Below are 18,411 nucleotides of genomic sequence, written 5' to 3' on the forward strand. Positions count from 1 at the left end.
ACGCAAGTCATTCATTTACTGAGAGCACCAAGGGAAGGGCAGAAAGCTGGAGCTGAGGAGGTGGTGTAGCTGGAGCTGCAGCCCAGGAGAAGGGGGTGGGGGTGGGAAGACAGCGTCTACAGAAGACAGAGCCACAGAGGAGCCTGATGAGCTCTGAGAAACCACCCTGGGTTGACCCTAAAAAAGGAAAGACTGTTGAACTGTAAAAATTGATTGAGAAACACAAACCATGTAGGCGGGAAAGGGGGGGGGGCACGATTTCAGGTAGGGGTTGCCTTTGCTGGGGCCAACCACACAACAGCGTGGCAATTGCCTATTTACACACAAAGGGCTACTCCTACACTCAACTCAGAAAATAAAAAGAAAAGGAGGAGCAACGTGAAAGAGACAAACAAAAGACTAGGCTGGAGACCCGGCTCATGAGCAGATTGCTCTTTTTTATCTTTCGAAGTTTCTAAATCAGATAAATAGGCTGGACATTCCTTGAGATTGCTTCCTTTTTGGTGTTATGTGTGTGCCTGCTTTTTTTCAAAACACAGTTTCATTATATTTATGATTATAAATATAGGGCATTCTTATATAAAAAACTCTAGCAAAAAAAAAAAAAAAACCTCTAGCAATGCAAAGAATATGTAAAAGGATAAAAATCACTAGAAATCTCACACCCTAGACCTATGTACTATTAAAAGTTTAATGATCTCTCTTCACATGTAGGTATACCTGTTTTTCTGCCTCATTTTTTTTTTAAGCCGGTGAAGTCATACTATTCATGCTGTTGTAGAACGCTTGTTTTCACCCAACATTGTGTTCTAGAAGTCTCACCGTATGACATGCTTTATCCTTTTGGGAGATCTGTTCATTTTTTCTATTTTGGAATTTTATGCTAGGTTAAAGCAGAACATGATAATTATAACTGGATCTTTTCATTCATATATATATATATATATATAGGGGATCCCTGGGTGGCGCAGCGGTTTAGCGCCTGCCTTTGGCCCAGGGCACGATCCTGGAGAACCAGGATCGAATCCCACATCGGGCTCCCGGTGCATGGAGCCTGCTTCTCCCTCTGCCTGTGTCTCTGCCTCTCTCTCTCTCTGTGTGGCTATCATAAATAAATAAAAATTAAAAAAAATATATATATATATATATTTTTTTTTTGTGAGAAGTAGTATCTTGACAATTTCTCCTGCTAGAGAACAGTTTCTTTAGTATCAACTCAAGAGCCACCCCAGTCTCCCTCTCTGAATACTTGGAAGCTAGTAATTCCAACCTCATTAATAATATTGAAGACCCGTATAAGTCTATTTATACTGTAAATAAGTTGGAAAAAATATTAAAAGAGCTTTAAGCTAGTGGTTAAATATTAAATCCCAGCTAAGTATGTATAAGTAAAATTTTAGAAAGAATCAAGAGCCCCTGTTACTTTCCTTTCATCCTCTACCCACGTATCTTTGTAGGCTAGTGGAAGCAGGCTTAATTGAGCTTGATGCTCTCCATTGCAGTGACTCAAATGGAAGCTGAGAAGCCTTCGATCATTTTTTGTAATACTTGTGTGCATTTATACTTGGAGCTGTTTCTTTGGTACAATGACCATGCTTCCACCTTTTTTAACTTAATATCACTTTTATTTTTTATTTTTTATTTTTTTATTTTTTAATATCACTTTTTAAAATAGTTTTACCTGTATCTTTATCATAGAACAAAAATTAAAAGTTTCAAGGAGTGTTAAGTAATATCTATATGCATTCAAAAAAATGAAGACCTTCCTTCCTTCTACTACTGAATTCTCTTCATTGACCTTCTTCCAAAAATATCATGTGTGTGTATAAATATACATACAGCCTTATAGCAGGCTGCAAGAAATGATATGATCATTTAAGATGATGTAGAAGAACATTGAATGACATAAAAGTCATATATTTGATATTTGTGATATATTTGATATAGTAAGCAAAAAAGTGTGTTATATAATAGTATGTAAACAGAGTATGTTTTTTTAACTTTTTTTTTTTATTGAGAGAGAGAGCACAAGCAGGGGAGGAGCAGGGGGAGAGGGAGAGAGAGAATCTTAAGCAGACTCCACACTTAGCATGGAGCCTGATGCGGGGATCGATTTCATGACCCTGTGATATGACCTGAGCTGAAATCAAAAGTCAGACTACTTAACTGACTGAGCCATCCAGGTGCCCCAGAGTATAGTTTCATTTTTACAAAAAATAGTTATGTGTAGAACTATAGAAAAAGACAAAATAGCTACTCCGTAGAAGGTTAACAGCAGTTATCTTAGTATAGTGTAGGAATTATTGGCAATTTTTATTTTCTTCCTTATGCTTTTGTGCTTTTCCCTGTTTATTTAGTCAACATCCATCACTTTTATAGTCAGAAATTAAAGCACTTTTTGGAGAGATGAGATGGTTCTGAATTTGGAGAATTTAACTGAAGACTTTGAAATCAGCAAAGAAACATCTTTAGATCATTTACAACCATCTGGTCCTCTCATTTTCTGCTTGCTGCCTCCCAGAGTTTAGGATAATAGGAAGAGTCCAGCATCAGAAGTCCGAATGCCAACTTCCTACTTTTTTGTTCAGTGATTTCTATTCCTCTTCTCCTGGAAAGAATCTGGGTTCAAAACTCACTGTACCACACTGTTTCCTGCTGTGGACTCAGTTACTCTGAACTCCTGTATCCTTGGATCTCAGCCCCACCTGTTAAGTGATTATGTCTTTCTCTTGAACTTACCTAACTCACATGTTTAATGTGACAATAGATTTGAAAGTGTCTTGTGGATTCTAAAACCACAAGCATGGAAAAATCCTTTAGTGAGTAATCTTTAAATACCTCTGTACCTTTTTTTTTTTTTTTTTTAAATCTCATTCCAAGTATTTGTGTCTCCTTCCTTCCCACTGTTACCTATAGGGTAAGACCCCTCAAGACAGAGCACAGCAAGCTGGAGACCCAGATTTGGCTGCTTACCTAGAAAGCTGCCAGAACTATAAGATCATTGGCCATGAGGACCTGGAAACTGCTGTTTGACCCTGGTAGATCACAAAGAGAACCTGCGCAAGTGTATCACCTGTGCCCTCCCGGCGACTGGGCAGCTCCCCTGGAAGAAGCTGATGGAATCCATAAATCTGTCTCTCTCTGCAAGAATCTGATACCATGCCACCAGTTGTTAAGGGCTACCAAGATGTACAACAGAACATGGTAGCCTACTGAGGAAGGGGCAGGATACCTGGAGATTTGTGGAATACCCAATTCCACAAAATTTGATCCTCATTGCTTCCAGCAAGTAGCATGAACTTCTGTGTTCACCTGTATAATTTATTTTCAAGATTCAAAGGATGTTCGTATAAATGGCACCGCTCCCTCCTCCCCCAATGCATTCCTGAGTCCTCTGTACCACACAATTCTACTGTAACTACCCATCATTCAAAAAATATGATCTGCTTTCTTTATGTTCAGTCTTTGAAGATCACAAGACTGTCAGAAAGTCTATGAAAACCCTCTGGATGTCCTGCAGAAACACAACTGTAAAGCTGCTTCCATTTCCAAGACAAAATATACCAAGATGATTAGTGACCTTTTGCATGTTTCCCCTCCCTCCCCAATCCCTTGTCATTATGTAGGAGCTGGGACGTGCCACATGGATGATGTCAATTTGTGCGCTATATATCTGAGGTTTGGTAAGGTGGCATGGGAGGGCATTCAGGGGCCGGCCCTGGCCGCGGGGCTGTTGCTGATAGCCATGAAAGACTGGTTCAGCTTGGGCTGTTTGCACAGCCCCATACTGCCTACGTGTAGCCATCTTTGCCTTTTGCTGCAATAGAGACGAGCAAAGGGTTCAACAAAGGCCCACGGCCAGTTTGCGGAACCACTGGATTTTAAGTGCAGTTGAAGTTGCTGAGCAGAAAACCATGTGTGGGGACTGCGATTACAGGAAATGGAGCACTGTGACAGCCTCTACTTCTAGACTTTCTTGAGTGATAATAGAAAGCAGGCTAATTGACTTGAAATAAAACAGCCAATGCAAAAGTAGCAGCATCTGTCAAAATAACTCACTTACGCAAGAAAACAGTCACTGGCATGTTGCACAGAAACTAATAAGTATAGACTGTTGGGTTACTGTGGTGAGAGGGGGCCCATTTTAGGTTCTCTTTCTAAGTTTTTGGTTCTCATCACCCCAAGTAAGCCTTGTCCCAAGGACAAAGCCTTGTTTTATGAGTTCCACTGCCAGATTTCCAGGATGGCTGGATCTTTCTGATGGATGCCTCATCTTTTACTTGTCAGGTCCCAAGGTCATACCCGATAGCACTATAACCCTATTTCTTATGTACAGGGTAGTCTAACACATTCTTTTCTCTGTTTTCCCCTATCAGAAAATTCTTAGTACAAATTGCTGTGGGAGCCTAGCTAGAAATGTGTCTCTGGCATTGGAATTACAACTTCGAATCTTGCCACAGATCAGTTGGTACCTACAGGTCCCTCTATCAGGGACTCTGTGATAACTACAATAGCAGGAGGAAAAGCCTCCTAACTTTCAGTGAGGAGGTCTACTTGCCTTGGGTATAAAACAGAAATGAAAGTGGATAAAGGGTTGTCTCAGACTAAAACTGATGTCTTCTGAGCTTTCTTCCATTTTGCTCTTAGACACAGGCAAAGTGCTTCCCTAGTGTGTCTGCATGTGAACATATAAATGATCTTTTTTCTACATTTACTTTAAAGGTCCATTGTTGACACATTGCTTATCGGAACCACATTTTGGTCACATATCATTTTGAAAGGACAGATATGAATGCTGTATTAAGTAGGAGAAACTTCTCAGTGGACGAGGATGAAGTATCTCTTTAGTCAATTCAAAATCAAATTGTTAGTGTTATTTCCAGCTGTAGGAGAACAGGTTGGTTATGAGTAATCTATTTCCATATATCAGTCTTAGAAATGGAATTATCTGTTGGGTTTTATGGTGAGGTAAGGAGGACAGCAGTAGATTGTTTCCAGAAGCTGGAAAAAAATATGTTACAGGAGAATTTAATCACTGAGCTTCATCTGGGAGTTTTTCAGTTGGTGGGACTGTCAAAGAGATGTTGTGAGGACAGAAATATAATCCTTAAAACAGACTGGAATCTGGCTTCGAATGGTGCCTTCCATTCCCTAGACTGAGCCAAACAGTTGGCCACACGGTTGGTTACGCAGCTGCCATTTCTGGGATGTAGGACTATTTTCACCAACTACCATCTCATATTTCGTTGTGATGCTTCAAAGCAGCCCAGAGAAAATTTAGGGTATAGATGGCTATGGGCCAATTCAAATAGGTCCAACTGAAGTCACAAGTAAATTCCTGGTATGAAAATTGATAAGATAATGACTACTGTAGGGTTCTGGTACATTTGGAAATCATTCCAAGCCAAAAAAAAAAAGGAAAAAAAAAAAAAAAAGAAAGTTCTACATTATTGATGGGAAACTATGTACAACCAAGGCAAATATCCCTTTGAAGAAGTGAACAACCCTCTGGACTTGGGTTTTCCAAGAAAAGAATATAAAAAATAAGCAGAACAGTTACATATTTAATGGATTCAATATTAAACCTACCTCCTGTAGCATTTTTTTTTTTTTAAATTGATCACTGCATGTAACAATCTTGGGCTTCAGAAAGAGCTGAAGCCATATGCTCCAGGAGTTTCCAGCTCAGCTCAAGTATATAGTATCCCCTTTAATGGGCTATCAGAAAGCGTAGAAGCAAATGATCTGGCCCTGGCCTGTAGACCCATATCCATTTAATTTAAAAGACATAAAACTGTACACTTATAAAAATACAATTTTCTACAAAACTCCTGAGGCGGTATTGGAGAGAGGCTGTCTTAGCTGCCATTCCTCTGTGTTTGGCTCAGAAGAGCCCCTTACATAGCAGTGCTATCTACTCTTGGATTCCATGTGTAGGTTAGGTTGACAGGGAGGGGGGTAAGGAATGGAGAATTATTACAAGACAACATCAACCTTAAAGGTAGTCATTTTTGGAGCCATATATTCCAGTAGTACACATTTAATGAAATAGGAGCCAGTTAAGCTGTGCTATATCACATTCAAGGACTGTTAAAAAAAAGAAGCCAAGAAGGAAATAAACACCATGGCTGCAAATTTCACTTTGAGAGTTCTGGTTACCTCTATGGAGACTATAACCTACAACCAATGCAATTTCTGAAGAAGAGAATTTAGTTGGCAAGTGCACAGCCCTGAAATTCATGACAGCTGATGGAAAGCCCTGCACACCCCATCACTCCCTTTCCTGTCATACTAGCTGGCTTTAGCACTTAGGCAGATGTGTTTGCACCAGGAGATACTCAACAGGTAGTTTGTATTTGGGCCTTGTAACCATTTCTTTGCCTAAAGGATTTCTGAAATTTATTTACCAGACTTCTCACAATATCCATGTTTTATAATATATGGGGCAGCAGTTTTATTTTTTTACATTTTGATTTATTTAAAATATTTAGATTTTTTTAAATTATAAAGGTAGAACATGCTTTTTATAAAAAAGTTCTAATGGTACAGATGGGAATCACAGGCAAGAGGAACAAGGTGTTCCTCTGTGCTAGTGTCCTCCATCCCACTCCCCAGGGATAAACAGTGTTAACACTGATCTACATTGCTGCTTGTATGTTGTGTCAGAAAGATTGTGTGCACACAAGCCCCCACAGACCTATAGAAATCTATTTATTTGGATACATATGTGTACATATCTATATGTGTACATATATATACATATACTATACACATGTTATTACATAGGTTTCCAATAGACAAAACATTTTAGAAGCATGCTAGTCATCTCTCTATGTATAGTTAACACCAACAGGCAAAGACAAGCTAACAGAAATTTTTCATTTATTCTTTGTTGTTTCTGCTGTTGCTAAGCTCAATTCTCTTACTGCAGCCACTCCAATTGCACATGGCATTTGCTATTGCCTGCGTCATAAAATCCATGACCAAGAGGTCTCATAACAGTTCATGTTACCTTACACGAAGCATGAAACCTAGAGCCCAGAGACTTGTCTGTGCTGTTTTTGGATCTCAGATGGAAAGTTTCTTTCTCTGTAATGCTTTATAAGGTTGAATTTGCAGGGTTAACACTCAATACGTTGCCCTAATGATATTTAATGAGGGCAAGCTGCTGCCAGGAAGGTGTAGGAACTGGGATATATGGGCTGGGGGTCTGAGGAGCTCGGCTTCCTTCCAGTAGGTGTAGCTCATGAAATCATTGAAAACAGCATGATCTTTCATTCAGTTCTGCTGTTTAAACATATAATAATAGATCATTGTTGATCATTGTTGAAATGGGAGACTTTTCTAACTAGTTTTTGACATTTATTTGTATACAATAGTTTCTTTTTTTTTTTTTTAATTTTTATTTATTTATGATAGTCACACAGAGAGAGAGAGAGAGAGAGAGGCAGAGACACAGGCAGAGGGAGAAGCAGGCTCCATGCCGGGAGCCCGACGTGGGATTCGATCCCGGGTCTCCAGGATCACGCCCTGGGCCAAAGGCAGGCGCCAAACCGCTGCGCCACCCAGGGATCCCTATTAGTATACAATAGTTTCTACCCAGGTCTCAGTAGAACCTCTCTGAATCCCTCTACTTCCTCATTCTCTGAATTCCATATTCAGCTGATTGCTGCAGTTTTTTTTCTCTGTCTGGCTTCTCAGATGGGCTTTGTCCCATCCCTGTGCTCTGTGTCCTGATCTTCACTCATCTCTAGTCCCTCTAGTTTTCTGACCATGGCCATAGTCTTCCTGGACTTTCTGCCACTACCTTCAGTAATTTTGTCATACGGACACCCAAATTCTTCCTCAGGGATTCTGCTCAAAATGTATCAAAATGCAGTTACCCTCTGGGACAAGTATCCATTTTGTCTGAAGGATGAAGAGATGTCCACTAACTCTGATCACCTAGTTGACTGGACTATACACCTGTTATACCCATCTGTGGATTTTAGGCTGTATCCCCACAGTTTAATGAGAAGCCTAAAAATAGGAATTAAGCAAGGAGTAGTGCCTTTGGAAAAGCCACTCCCTGGACACACAGCACTGACCTGGTCCCCAAAAGAAAACAGGAAAAATAATTCTTAGGCTGTTGAAGCATTGCCGTTTACAGTAGAGATTTGCATATTGAATGGTGTCCTCATGGTAGACAGATTCCAGAGTCTATATATGTACTCAGGCATTCTGCATGCAATCATATGTTCATGAGTCAAGCATACATTTATGTATTTAATCATTTCTATTAAAAATCTATTTATCCCTCACTCTGATGCAGGCAACATGCTAAGGATCTAAGAATGAATGCAAGAACCAAAACTCTTGACTTCATGGAGCTGGCAACCTAAGAGATTCCAATGGGATCAGTTCTGCATGGGAGAAGCACAGTGTAGCAGGGAAGCATGGACTGGGGGATCCATCAGGCCTTTATCGTGCCAGTCACTCTTCAGCCAGCAATGTTTTTGTTCTAAGAAATATGACATGAGAATATGAATATGAAAGAAATGATATTTTGCATTTCCTTTCCCTAAGAGTCTTGGTAATGTTCTTAAAAACATATTTGCAACCAAGACTTTCAGATGAGACAGAAATACTACTAAAATGAGAGCTAAAACTCACGCTATGTCTTCAGGACAAAACTAGAAGCAATAGGCAAAATTTGCAGTGGGTTTTGACTGAATGCAAAGATGAAGTATAAATATTATCCAACAGTGGAGTGGGCACTCCTATGGAATTACATGTGCTTTCAGGCCCTGAGACTGTTTGAACAAAGGCTACCTGACTACCTGGGAGGGATGCTGTGATTAGGAACATTTGTCCGAGAGGCTGGAATCAGATTCTGTGAGTTTTTGAAGTTTATTTTTTTTTTTAATGATAAATGACAAGATTTCATTTTTAAAATTTATTAAGATCTTGATTTTTAATCTTTAAAAAATCCCATTGAGAGGAAAAATCTTGGAGATAATGATTTTTGGTTGCCATTAAAAACAATTTAAACCAGCTAAGCCTGAATTTAAGAGCTAGTGCAAAGAAAACATACTGAGAGGTCTAACTTACTCCAAAATGCTGCTTGAAGCATCATGGATTTTGATGAATGTTCCTTAGGCATTCTTAAGTCACATTAGAAATTGGTTTTACTGTTCATCCAACAACAACAAAAAAAGTGCTGTGATTTGATATTCTTACAATTAAATGGACTACAACCACAGAAGAAAATTTTGCCCAAAAGATATTTAGGAGCCAAGTAAATGTATGCAAAAGACAATCATGGAAAATGCCTTTGCTTCTGCTGCAGGCATGATAACTACTAGGGAGGGCTCACCCATGATGATAAGTGATGATTCTGAACATTTTCCCAAGTTTTCATATTTGAGCCAAATGGCATCTGAAAGGGATCCCTTCATGGCGGGAACAACCTAAACTCTCTTGTTTCTCAATCTTTTAATGAAATGCATATAGCTTTCAAAAGAAAATAGTTTAAACAACTCAAATCTATACTGCTTACTGTTATTGATACTGTCTACTGCAATTTCAGTATTTTAAGAAAAATTTAGTGTTTTAGCATTTCGGTGCAGTTGTGACACCTTTGAGCTTCAGTACAAACCCATGAGGTGGATAATGCAGGTAATCCATTTTAGGTGATAAAACCAAATCTCAACACAGTGAATTCACCTTGCACGGATGCATATAGTAAGTGGTAAAACTGCAGTCAGAACTAGGATCTCTAGATATTACAGGCTAACACATCCACAGTAGATGTTTGCTACATCCAGTAATTTCCCACCACTGCCTGCGATGCTGTTTCACGTCATTCAGATTTCCATTCTCCAAATTGAGAAGGTGCCTCCTTGAAAAGATAATGATTTAGTATCCCATAGCAAGAATTGAGTAGAACTGAGGGAAAATATGGAGTTACAAAGTCAGAGTTTTTGCTACCAGAGGCTTATCGGTTGGGCAAATTTCAAGGAATAAAAGATCAAATGTTTTGGTGCCAAGGTGGATTTCACGAGAAGAAGTGAACACTGAGGACGACTTCCTGGTTTCTCTGTGGTTCTCAACATTTAAAAATGTTAGTACTATCTTCTTTCCTTGGATGTCACTATTGGAATGAGATTTTAGAATTCTGTGTCCCGGAAAATGTTGACGATGGCTTGCCATTCAAGACTCCCTTGTTTTAAGTGGGTGGGCATGCAAAGCTGCATCTGTCATACAGTCACATAGGTAGAGGCCTCGTAGACCCACAGGAAGTCCTGCTGACCTTGAAATGGGAAGAATAAACAGACCTGAGGGATTCTTCACTTCCGGATCTCATATTTTACAAAAAGGCACCTGGATGGGCAGATCAGTGACTATGTAGAAGAAGGATATTTGATCTGGAAAGAGGACAAAGTTAGATTAGGAACAGGAATGTTTGGAGGAGCCGGGTAAAGTAGAATGGTGAGATTCAAATTCCATACAGCAGATAATTTGTAGAATAAAGCAAGGACAGAAGAGTTCAGAACTGACATGAAAAGGATGGGGCATTATTACTTCTAGAAGGATTTCTCTTTTTCCGGAAAAATGGGTGGGGCTTTCTAAAAAGCAAAGTGACTTACTGCAGCTAGGATTTCTTTTAGTATTTAAGCAAAAATTGAACAACCAAATGAGGGAACAGGAAAAAGCTTTAGTCTAAGCTCCCTCCTTAATCGTGAGGGAGCTTAGACTAAAAGACTTCTGTGATATTTTCTAGTTTTAGATGTCAATGATTTCAGACTCAAGGAGAACTCATTTAGAGTCCCTGGCTTCTCTAGGTTCCTGCCACGTAGATGGCAATTAAAGCTATTTTGTGGAAACACCAGTCATTGTAAATATATCCCAGATCATTGAGAAGCAAGTATTTCATGACCTTCTAAAACAATTTTCTTTGTTTATATACACACCTGCAAATGTGTACATGCACGCACACCACCCCCCCCCACACACACACACTCTGTCTGTTGCTAGCTGTTTCCCAAATCTCCTAAGATATATGTTTCTACTAAGGCAGAACAGTCACAGGTTCAGTAACTTTAAAAAAAGGATCTAGTATTCATTTTCCTACTCTCTACCCATTTGTTGTTTGGGGTGTGTGGTTGTGGCTGGGGCTTGGAAGGGGCAGATCTCTTTTCTGGTAAAGAGGCAAAAAGGCCATTTTTGTAGCTTGTTGCCATTAAGTAGGACTTAGTCTTGTGTCACTAGACTGAAATGTTGCTATAATGTTTGTAGACTATAGGTTTTTTTAAAACCCATTTTTAAAATCTTATAAGATTTTTAGAGAGAGAGAGCATGTGTGCCCAAGTTGGAGGAGGGGGAGAGGGAGAGAATGTTTCAAGCAGATTCCCTGCTGAGCAAGGAGCCCATTGTGGGGCTCTGTCCCACAGCCTATGAGATCATGACCCCAGTTGAAACCAAGAGTCCCACGCTTAACTGACTGAGCCACCAGGTGTTCTGTGGACTATAGTTTTAATTGCTTATCCTCCCTTATTTCCATATTAGGCCTGGTTCCTAGATTTCAGGTTGGCTCAATGGAAGGCACTGTTGAGATAGTCTTTAAAAATGAACTCTTATCTGGAATCTTGCTCAGAAAATGCTCCCACTCCACCTTCTCCCCCACCTCACCGTTACCCTTGCCTTGGGAAGGTAAAGGAAGAGCAGGGATATGATAAAGGAAAAAAGATTTGCAGGAGTAGAGCAATAATAAGGCTCAGTCTTTACACAAATTGCCATGGCAACCCACAAATAAATAATATATACACTCAGCAAACTTTGATCCTCATGAAAAGCAAATTCAGAAGATGTATAAAAAGATTGAACTTATTCAGTGGCTTCAAGGACTATCATGAAATTTTCAATCTATGTAGCTTAGAAAAATTATGTGTGGAATTTAGGGGAAGAGAGGGTTCCTGTAATAGAACTTTCTGATAGAGCTTTCCTCAGGACTGGGTTGTTTGTTAAAGGAGTTTCTCTAAGTGCTCATAGGAGGTTAGACCTGTCCACAGATTTGTGATGGTCTATGGTAAAATTTGAGAGAAATAAGGACAACTTAGGGTTTTTTTTTTCATAAGTCTAAATATATACAATCCTTAAAAATTCAAAGGCTAACTTTTTTATTTTGGGGTTTACACATAACCTTCTTAAAATTATAGAATAGGAAATGTTTACAAATTGTCTTTACTTGTAAAAATAAACCAATGACAGCTCCAAACTGGTTTACCTTATATTTTGTTTGAAATTTATAGGTAACTCTGTGAGATATGTTGGCGAGATTTATCACTTTTAAGATACTATCTAGCTTTGATACTTACTGCACCTCGTATAATGAATCCAAATGGTTCCTGACCATTGGGTTTTTGGGTTTTATTAACACTACAATTTTTCATTGGCTGTCCTCAATTCCTTATTGGTTGGACTGAGGCTCTGACCACATGCATAATTTCCAACACGACTAGAACTCAGATTGATGCTAACATCCTGATTGTGGGCTGGGAAGCGTGGGCTTCTTGCTATCCTGGGAAATGAGATTCAGAACTTTCATAGACATAATATTCTAGCAAAATAGAATATTTTGCAAAACACATCTTTGAAAGGGTAGAGTTTGAATTAGTCTCAGTAAAGGTTAGGTAGTCTGTTTTTTAGGTTACTATTTATGTTTTACCAATGATTAAGTGACAACCATGAATCTGAATATAATACGGATCCTAGCTGATCAAAAGAGGGGAAAACCATTCCTGTTAAGAGTTAAAGGAACAGAGGACAATCTCGGTTCCTTACGAATGAATATATTTTGTTTAATTTGATTTCTGAGTGTGAAAAGATTCTTGGGCATCCAGAGAACCCTTGGCTGGGGGTAGTTCACTCTCAGAGGCTACATCTGTATGAAGAGTTGCAGCCACATTATAAAGGGCTCTTTCATGATTTCTGATTATGCCCTAGCACATCCCAGAGCCATGATTTTGCAAAGCTGCCAGCTGGCAGGTGGAATCCCCCCCACCCCAAAAAAAAAAAAAAAAAAAAAAGAAAGTAGCAGCTGTGGCAGTAGATTGATGAAGTTTTATTTCCAGGTGAAGTGGGATCCAGATAATACAAAATGGAGGGGGGGGGGGTGGGAAGGGTGGGGAGGGGAAGGGAAGAATGGATTTTTTTGTAACAAAGTCATAAAGTATTTTTCCCTAATTTTCTTGCATTTCCTATTTATATAAAGTATCTTGATCACTGTGTTGCTCTACAGAGATTTTCAACAGAATTTCATTTGGGAGACTGAACTAATCTCTGAAAACGAAATTGACTAGTTACAGTTACTTTTTGGACACTTTTTCTGTATTGTGAATTGTGTGGCAATGTACAGAATAAAAATTAAGAAACATAACTAGTTTCTTTTCTTCTGTTACTAGCTGCTAGGTGTAGTCGGTGGGAGCACTGGCCGTAACGGTAGTTAAGTTAGAGTTTCGGTATCATGAGCTAAGCAAAGATTGGCTGTTAGACAAGGCAGAAAGGGATCCCTGACAAGGAAGAAGGTATAAAAAATAAAAAAGATTTCTTCTTTCAAGATGGACTAATAGGGTACTTGGTGGCTCAGCCGGTTAAGTGTCTGCCTTCAGCTGCTTCCCCCTCTCCCTCTGCCCTTCGCCCTGCTTGTGCTCTCTTGTGTGCTCTCTCTCACTCTCTCAAATAAATAAATCAAATCTTAAAAAATAAAATAAAAGATGGACTAATAGAGGCCACATTTACCCTTCCACCTGAGTAAAGAACATCTGTATATAAAACAGTGATTGTTAGGACACCGGGCGTGAGTCGAAGAAAGACAGTGATCCCTAAGAGATGGCAGTTAGCTGCATGATTGTGCCATTTTACAGACTTCAACGTTTCCAGACAGTGGCTCAGAGCCTGGCAGATTTCCTGAGTTGGGGAGACCGAGGCAACCAGTGCTTACAGAGCGGAATATCAGGAAACTACACGGAGCCCCACAAATCTGCAGAGACCCCCCTGCCACACACACACCCCCTTAGTTATTCAGGAAAACACTTGGGCGTGTGTGTGTGTGTGTGTGTGTGTGTGTGTGTGAAGCTTGCCCAGACTTTGAAGAACTGTCCCAAATACTTAGAAGGAACAACAACCAGTACTCTCACATGGCTGGGAATGATGCCCTTTGCCACCAGCCATGCCCACCCCTTCCATCTACTCAGCTACAGCTTTTATTTTTTTTTTTTTTTAATTTTTTTTTAATTTTTATTTATTTATGATAGTCACAGAGAGAGAGAGAGAGGCAGAGACACAGGCAGAGGGAGAAGCAGGCTCCATGCACCGGGAGCCTGACGTGGGATTCGATCCCGGGTCTCCAGGATCGCGCCCTGGGCCAAAGGCAGGCGCTAAACCACTGCGCCACCCAGGGATCCCTACAGCTTTTATTTCTTAACAAAATGTCACACATCTCCACTCCGGCCACAGTGGCAATCGCTATGATGGTTTTGTATGAAGCGTAACACATCCTCATCTCTTGTCCCTCTACTTCTCAACTTCTATAACTATATTCCCTGTCACAAATGTGCATTTTACTTTTTTTAAGTTTTTTGTTAATTCCAGTATAGTTAACATACAGGATTATATTTGTTTCAAGTCTACAATATAATGATTCAACAATTCTGTACATCACTGGGTGCTCATCACATTAAGTGTACTCTGAATCCTCTTCACTTCTTTGCCCCAACCCACCTCCCCTCTGGTAAACCACCCATTTGTTCTCTGTAGTTAAGAATCTGTTCCTTGGTTCCTCTCCTTTTATTCCCCCTTCATTTTGTTTCTTATATCCCACATATGTGTGGAGTCATGGTGTGACTGGCTTATTTTGCATGGTCTTATACTCTCTACCTCCACCCATGTTGTTTCAAAAGGCAACATTTCATTCTTTTTTTTTATGCCTGAGTAATATTTCTCACAAACACACACATACACACACACACAACCTCTTCCTTATCCATTAATCTATTGATGGACACTTGCTCTGTTTCCATAGTTTGGCTATTGTAAATAATACTTCAATAAACATAGAGATACATATATCCTTTGAAATTATTATTATTTGTTTTATTTTTGGGGTAAATACCCAGTAGTGCAATTACTGGATTGTAAGGTAGTTCTACTCTTAATTTTTTGAAAAAGATTTTTTTTTTATTTATTCATGAGAGACACAGAGAGAGAGAGAGGCAGAGACACAGGCAGAAGGAGAAGCAGGCTCCATGCAGGGAGCCCGATGTGTGACTCGATCCTAGGTCTCCAGGATCACACCCTGGCTGAAGGTGGCACTAAACCACTGAGCTACCTAGACTTCCCTATTCTTAATTTTTTGAGGAACCTCCATACTGTTTTCCACAGTGGCTGCACCAGTTTGCATTCCCACCAACAGTACACAAGTGTTCCTTTTCCTCCACATTCTCACCAACACTTGTTGTTTATTGTGTTTTTTTTTCTTTTAGCCATTCTGACAGGTGTGAAGTTTTACCTCATTATACTTTTGATTTGCATTTCCCTGATAATGAGTGATGCTGACCATCTTTTCACGCATCTTTTGGCACTCTGTATATCTTCTTTGGATGAACGTCTATTCATGCCTTTGGCCCATTTTCAATTGGGTAACTTTTTGGGGAGTGTTGACTTATTTAAGTTCTTTATATATTTTGGATACTAACTCTTTATAAGATATGTCATTTGCAAAAATCTCCCATTTATAGGTTGTCTTTTAGTTTTATTGATTATTTCCTTCACTGTACAGAACTCTGTTTTGATATAGTCTACAGATGTGCATTTTACATTCTGTTTCATACCAATGTTAAAAGTTCTACATATTATCAGTTTTTTTAGTTCTAAGGTTTCAAAGTTAAGAACACATACATTCATTAGCATGGCATGTTAATGTGTACCTCAGAGGCAAATAGTAAGCTACAGTTACATTTTTTTTCTGAAGCTTTTCAAGGCCACCCAAATGCCAAGGAAAGACAATGTTCTGTCATTCAGATCAAATCATTTTTCTTACCACTTCTTTTTAGATTGCTCTGCTTCATATTTAGACCTTTTGATACTGTTTTTTTTTTTCTTTCTCTTGGTGTTGGTTGTTGAAAGATACAACACACACACACACACACAGATTTTTTCTTTTTTTTTTTTTTTCTTTTTTAGATTTTTTCATTATGTCTCTAGGATCATTGATCTCCTGTGTCATTCTGGAATCCATTTCATTCTTTTTTCTGAAGGCACCTCAGAGCCCAGTGGCTTCCTGTTCTAATTTTGATGAGCTTTTTCCTCGTAATGCTGTACAACTATCACCTTAGGCTTTTCTTCTTTGGATTTCCACATTTGTCTTATCACTTTTAACTCATGTGTTTCTTAGTTTCTTGATTTGCTGGAGTATAGTCACAAATTACTTAAAACTAAACACTAGGGAAATAAATTCTCTGAGTTCTTGCAAGTCTTAAAATGGCTATTTTGCCTCTTAAAGTTTGTCTGTCTTTGGGATTCTGGTGGCAATATCATTTTTCCTTAGAAATCTGGAAAATCTTAGGGAAAAGAAGGCCCAAGCGTTTTGTGAAAAGTAGAAACTAATTTGCCAATACATTAAAATCACAGAGTCATATGTTATGGGAGCAGAATGACTCTAGAAAGCATGTGGAATAACTTTGTTTTGCACAGGAGGAAACCAAGGTTCAAAGAGATGGAAAGCGCTGCTCAAGATCACACAGCTAACTGTGCCAGGGAGACTTCACCAAAGCTCAGGGGCTCATTTGCCCCCTCCTCATTTGCAACTCCTATTGCAATAGCATGTTCAAATGCTTTGGATGCTGTCTGAAGGAGCTACTGGGGTAAAACAAAGAGATGCTTGTAGCAGAAAAGAATGCACTGGATTCCAGCCTAGCTCTGCTCCTAAGGAGCTATGGTTCTTGATCTCCTTTAGTTCAACTTTCCTGATGTGTAGAATAAGCCTGTACAAATGATAGGCTTCGGAGGGCCCCTTTCTTTTCTCAAGTAGTGAAATTCTCTAAAGAGGTTTTTAAAAAAGTTTTTATTTATTTAATTTGAGAGAGAGAAAGAAAGGGGGGAGAGGAGGGAGAGAGAGAGAGAGAGACTCTCAAGCAGCTCTGTGCTAAGCACAGAGCTGATGCCGAGCTCTGTCCCATGGCCCTGAGATCATGACATGAGCTGAAACCAAGAATCCATCTCTTAACTGACTGAGCCACCCAAGTGACCCTGAAGGGGATCTTTTAGTTGAAAGTCATTATAAAGATGGAAAAAGCTTCAAAATGACCTCCATTTGAGCTCCTCCCTTTGGAAAACATTACTAAAGCTATCCCCCAAATATCTTGTTTGAGCACTATTTGTCATAGCTTTCATAACTGGTTAGCATTTTAAAAATCTAAAACAAATGCATTTTTAATAAGATATCTCTGGCTCCAACCCTTGAAAATTTTTATATGCACTTGTTTTCAGGGATCAGTGCAGTGAGTCACAGGTTGGTAGCTCCCTGACTCTACAGGCTATCACTTCTGAGGAATAGAGATAATTAGCTCAGTTTTGTACAGATGGAAAGGACCAGAACTTACACGGAGCACAGATACTTAATAACTATTAGATGTTACAATTACATCTCAGCTATGGTGATGATAACAAGGAAGGATGTTTCTCCTTCACTGACCAATCTAATTAGGTTGTGAGGTTTCTTTTTGGCTTGACATTGTCTGAATCCATAGAGACAGCTGTGGTTTTGACACCTATGTTGCTGATGACAGGTGGGGTGAACTTGGTCATGTAATACTGTTTCTCAGCCTCAGTAATGTACCAACCATTTCTCAACCATCGGAAATGTAGAAAACAATACCTACCAACCAAGTGGAGTTTTGGGGACATGAAATGAGATATTGGCTGAAAGAATATTAAGAACAAAGCCTAACACATAGTAAGTGCTCAATAAATTGTGCCCATGAAAATGTGCTGGGGAGGATTGCTTTGGTGACATGCTTATCACATTTCTTGCACTTTCCCTGCCCTACAGGGCAGGGGACAAGGTGAAAGGAGAGCGACTATACATACTCACCTTAGATGACTTAGTTTGCTTGATTGTCTTTTCTCTGACATGAAGTTCCTAATCTAAAGTTTGCCTCAATCCTTTTTACTCTCTCTGGCTTGTAAAAATGCCTTAAAAATTAAAGATATACGCATTTTGACAGTGATAAATACGGCACAATTCTGAAAACTTAAATTGAGAGAAAATATGGAATAAATAGACCCAAAAGCTAGAAATGAGAATGGAAAAGAAAATTCATCAGCTTTATTGTAAGTCTAGTTTCAAGATGATGTCAGTCTGTGGGCATTGCT

The 18,411-nt window shown here is 39.3% G+C and overlaps 1 protein-coding gene across 1 annotated transcript in view; it reads left to right on the forward strand.

Moving 5' to 3' along the window:
* The window catches only part of DGKI (diacylglycerol kinase iota), a 428,692-nt gene extending 415,275 nt beyond the window's left edge, over nucleotides 1-13,417 (forward strand). Inside the window, 1 exon segment of the mRNA XM_038559441.1 lies at nucleotides 2,917-13,417. Within this exon segment, the coding sequence (XP_038415369.1) occupies nucleotides 2,917-3,033 (117 nt within the window). The 3' untranslated portion in view covers nucleotides 3,034-13,417.
* The last annotated feature ends 4,994 nt before the right edge of the window (nucleotides 13,418-18,411 follow it).

The sequence above is a fragment of the Canis lupus genome, chromosome 16 (assembly GCF_011100685.1).
Source record: "Canis lupus familiaris isolate Mischka breed German Shepherd chromosome 16, alternate assembly UU_Cfam_GSD_1.0, whole genome shotgun sequence".
Lineage (NCBI taxonomy): Eukaryota > Metazoa > Chordata > Mammalia > Carnivora > Canidae > Canis > Canis lupus.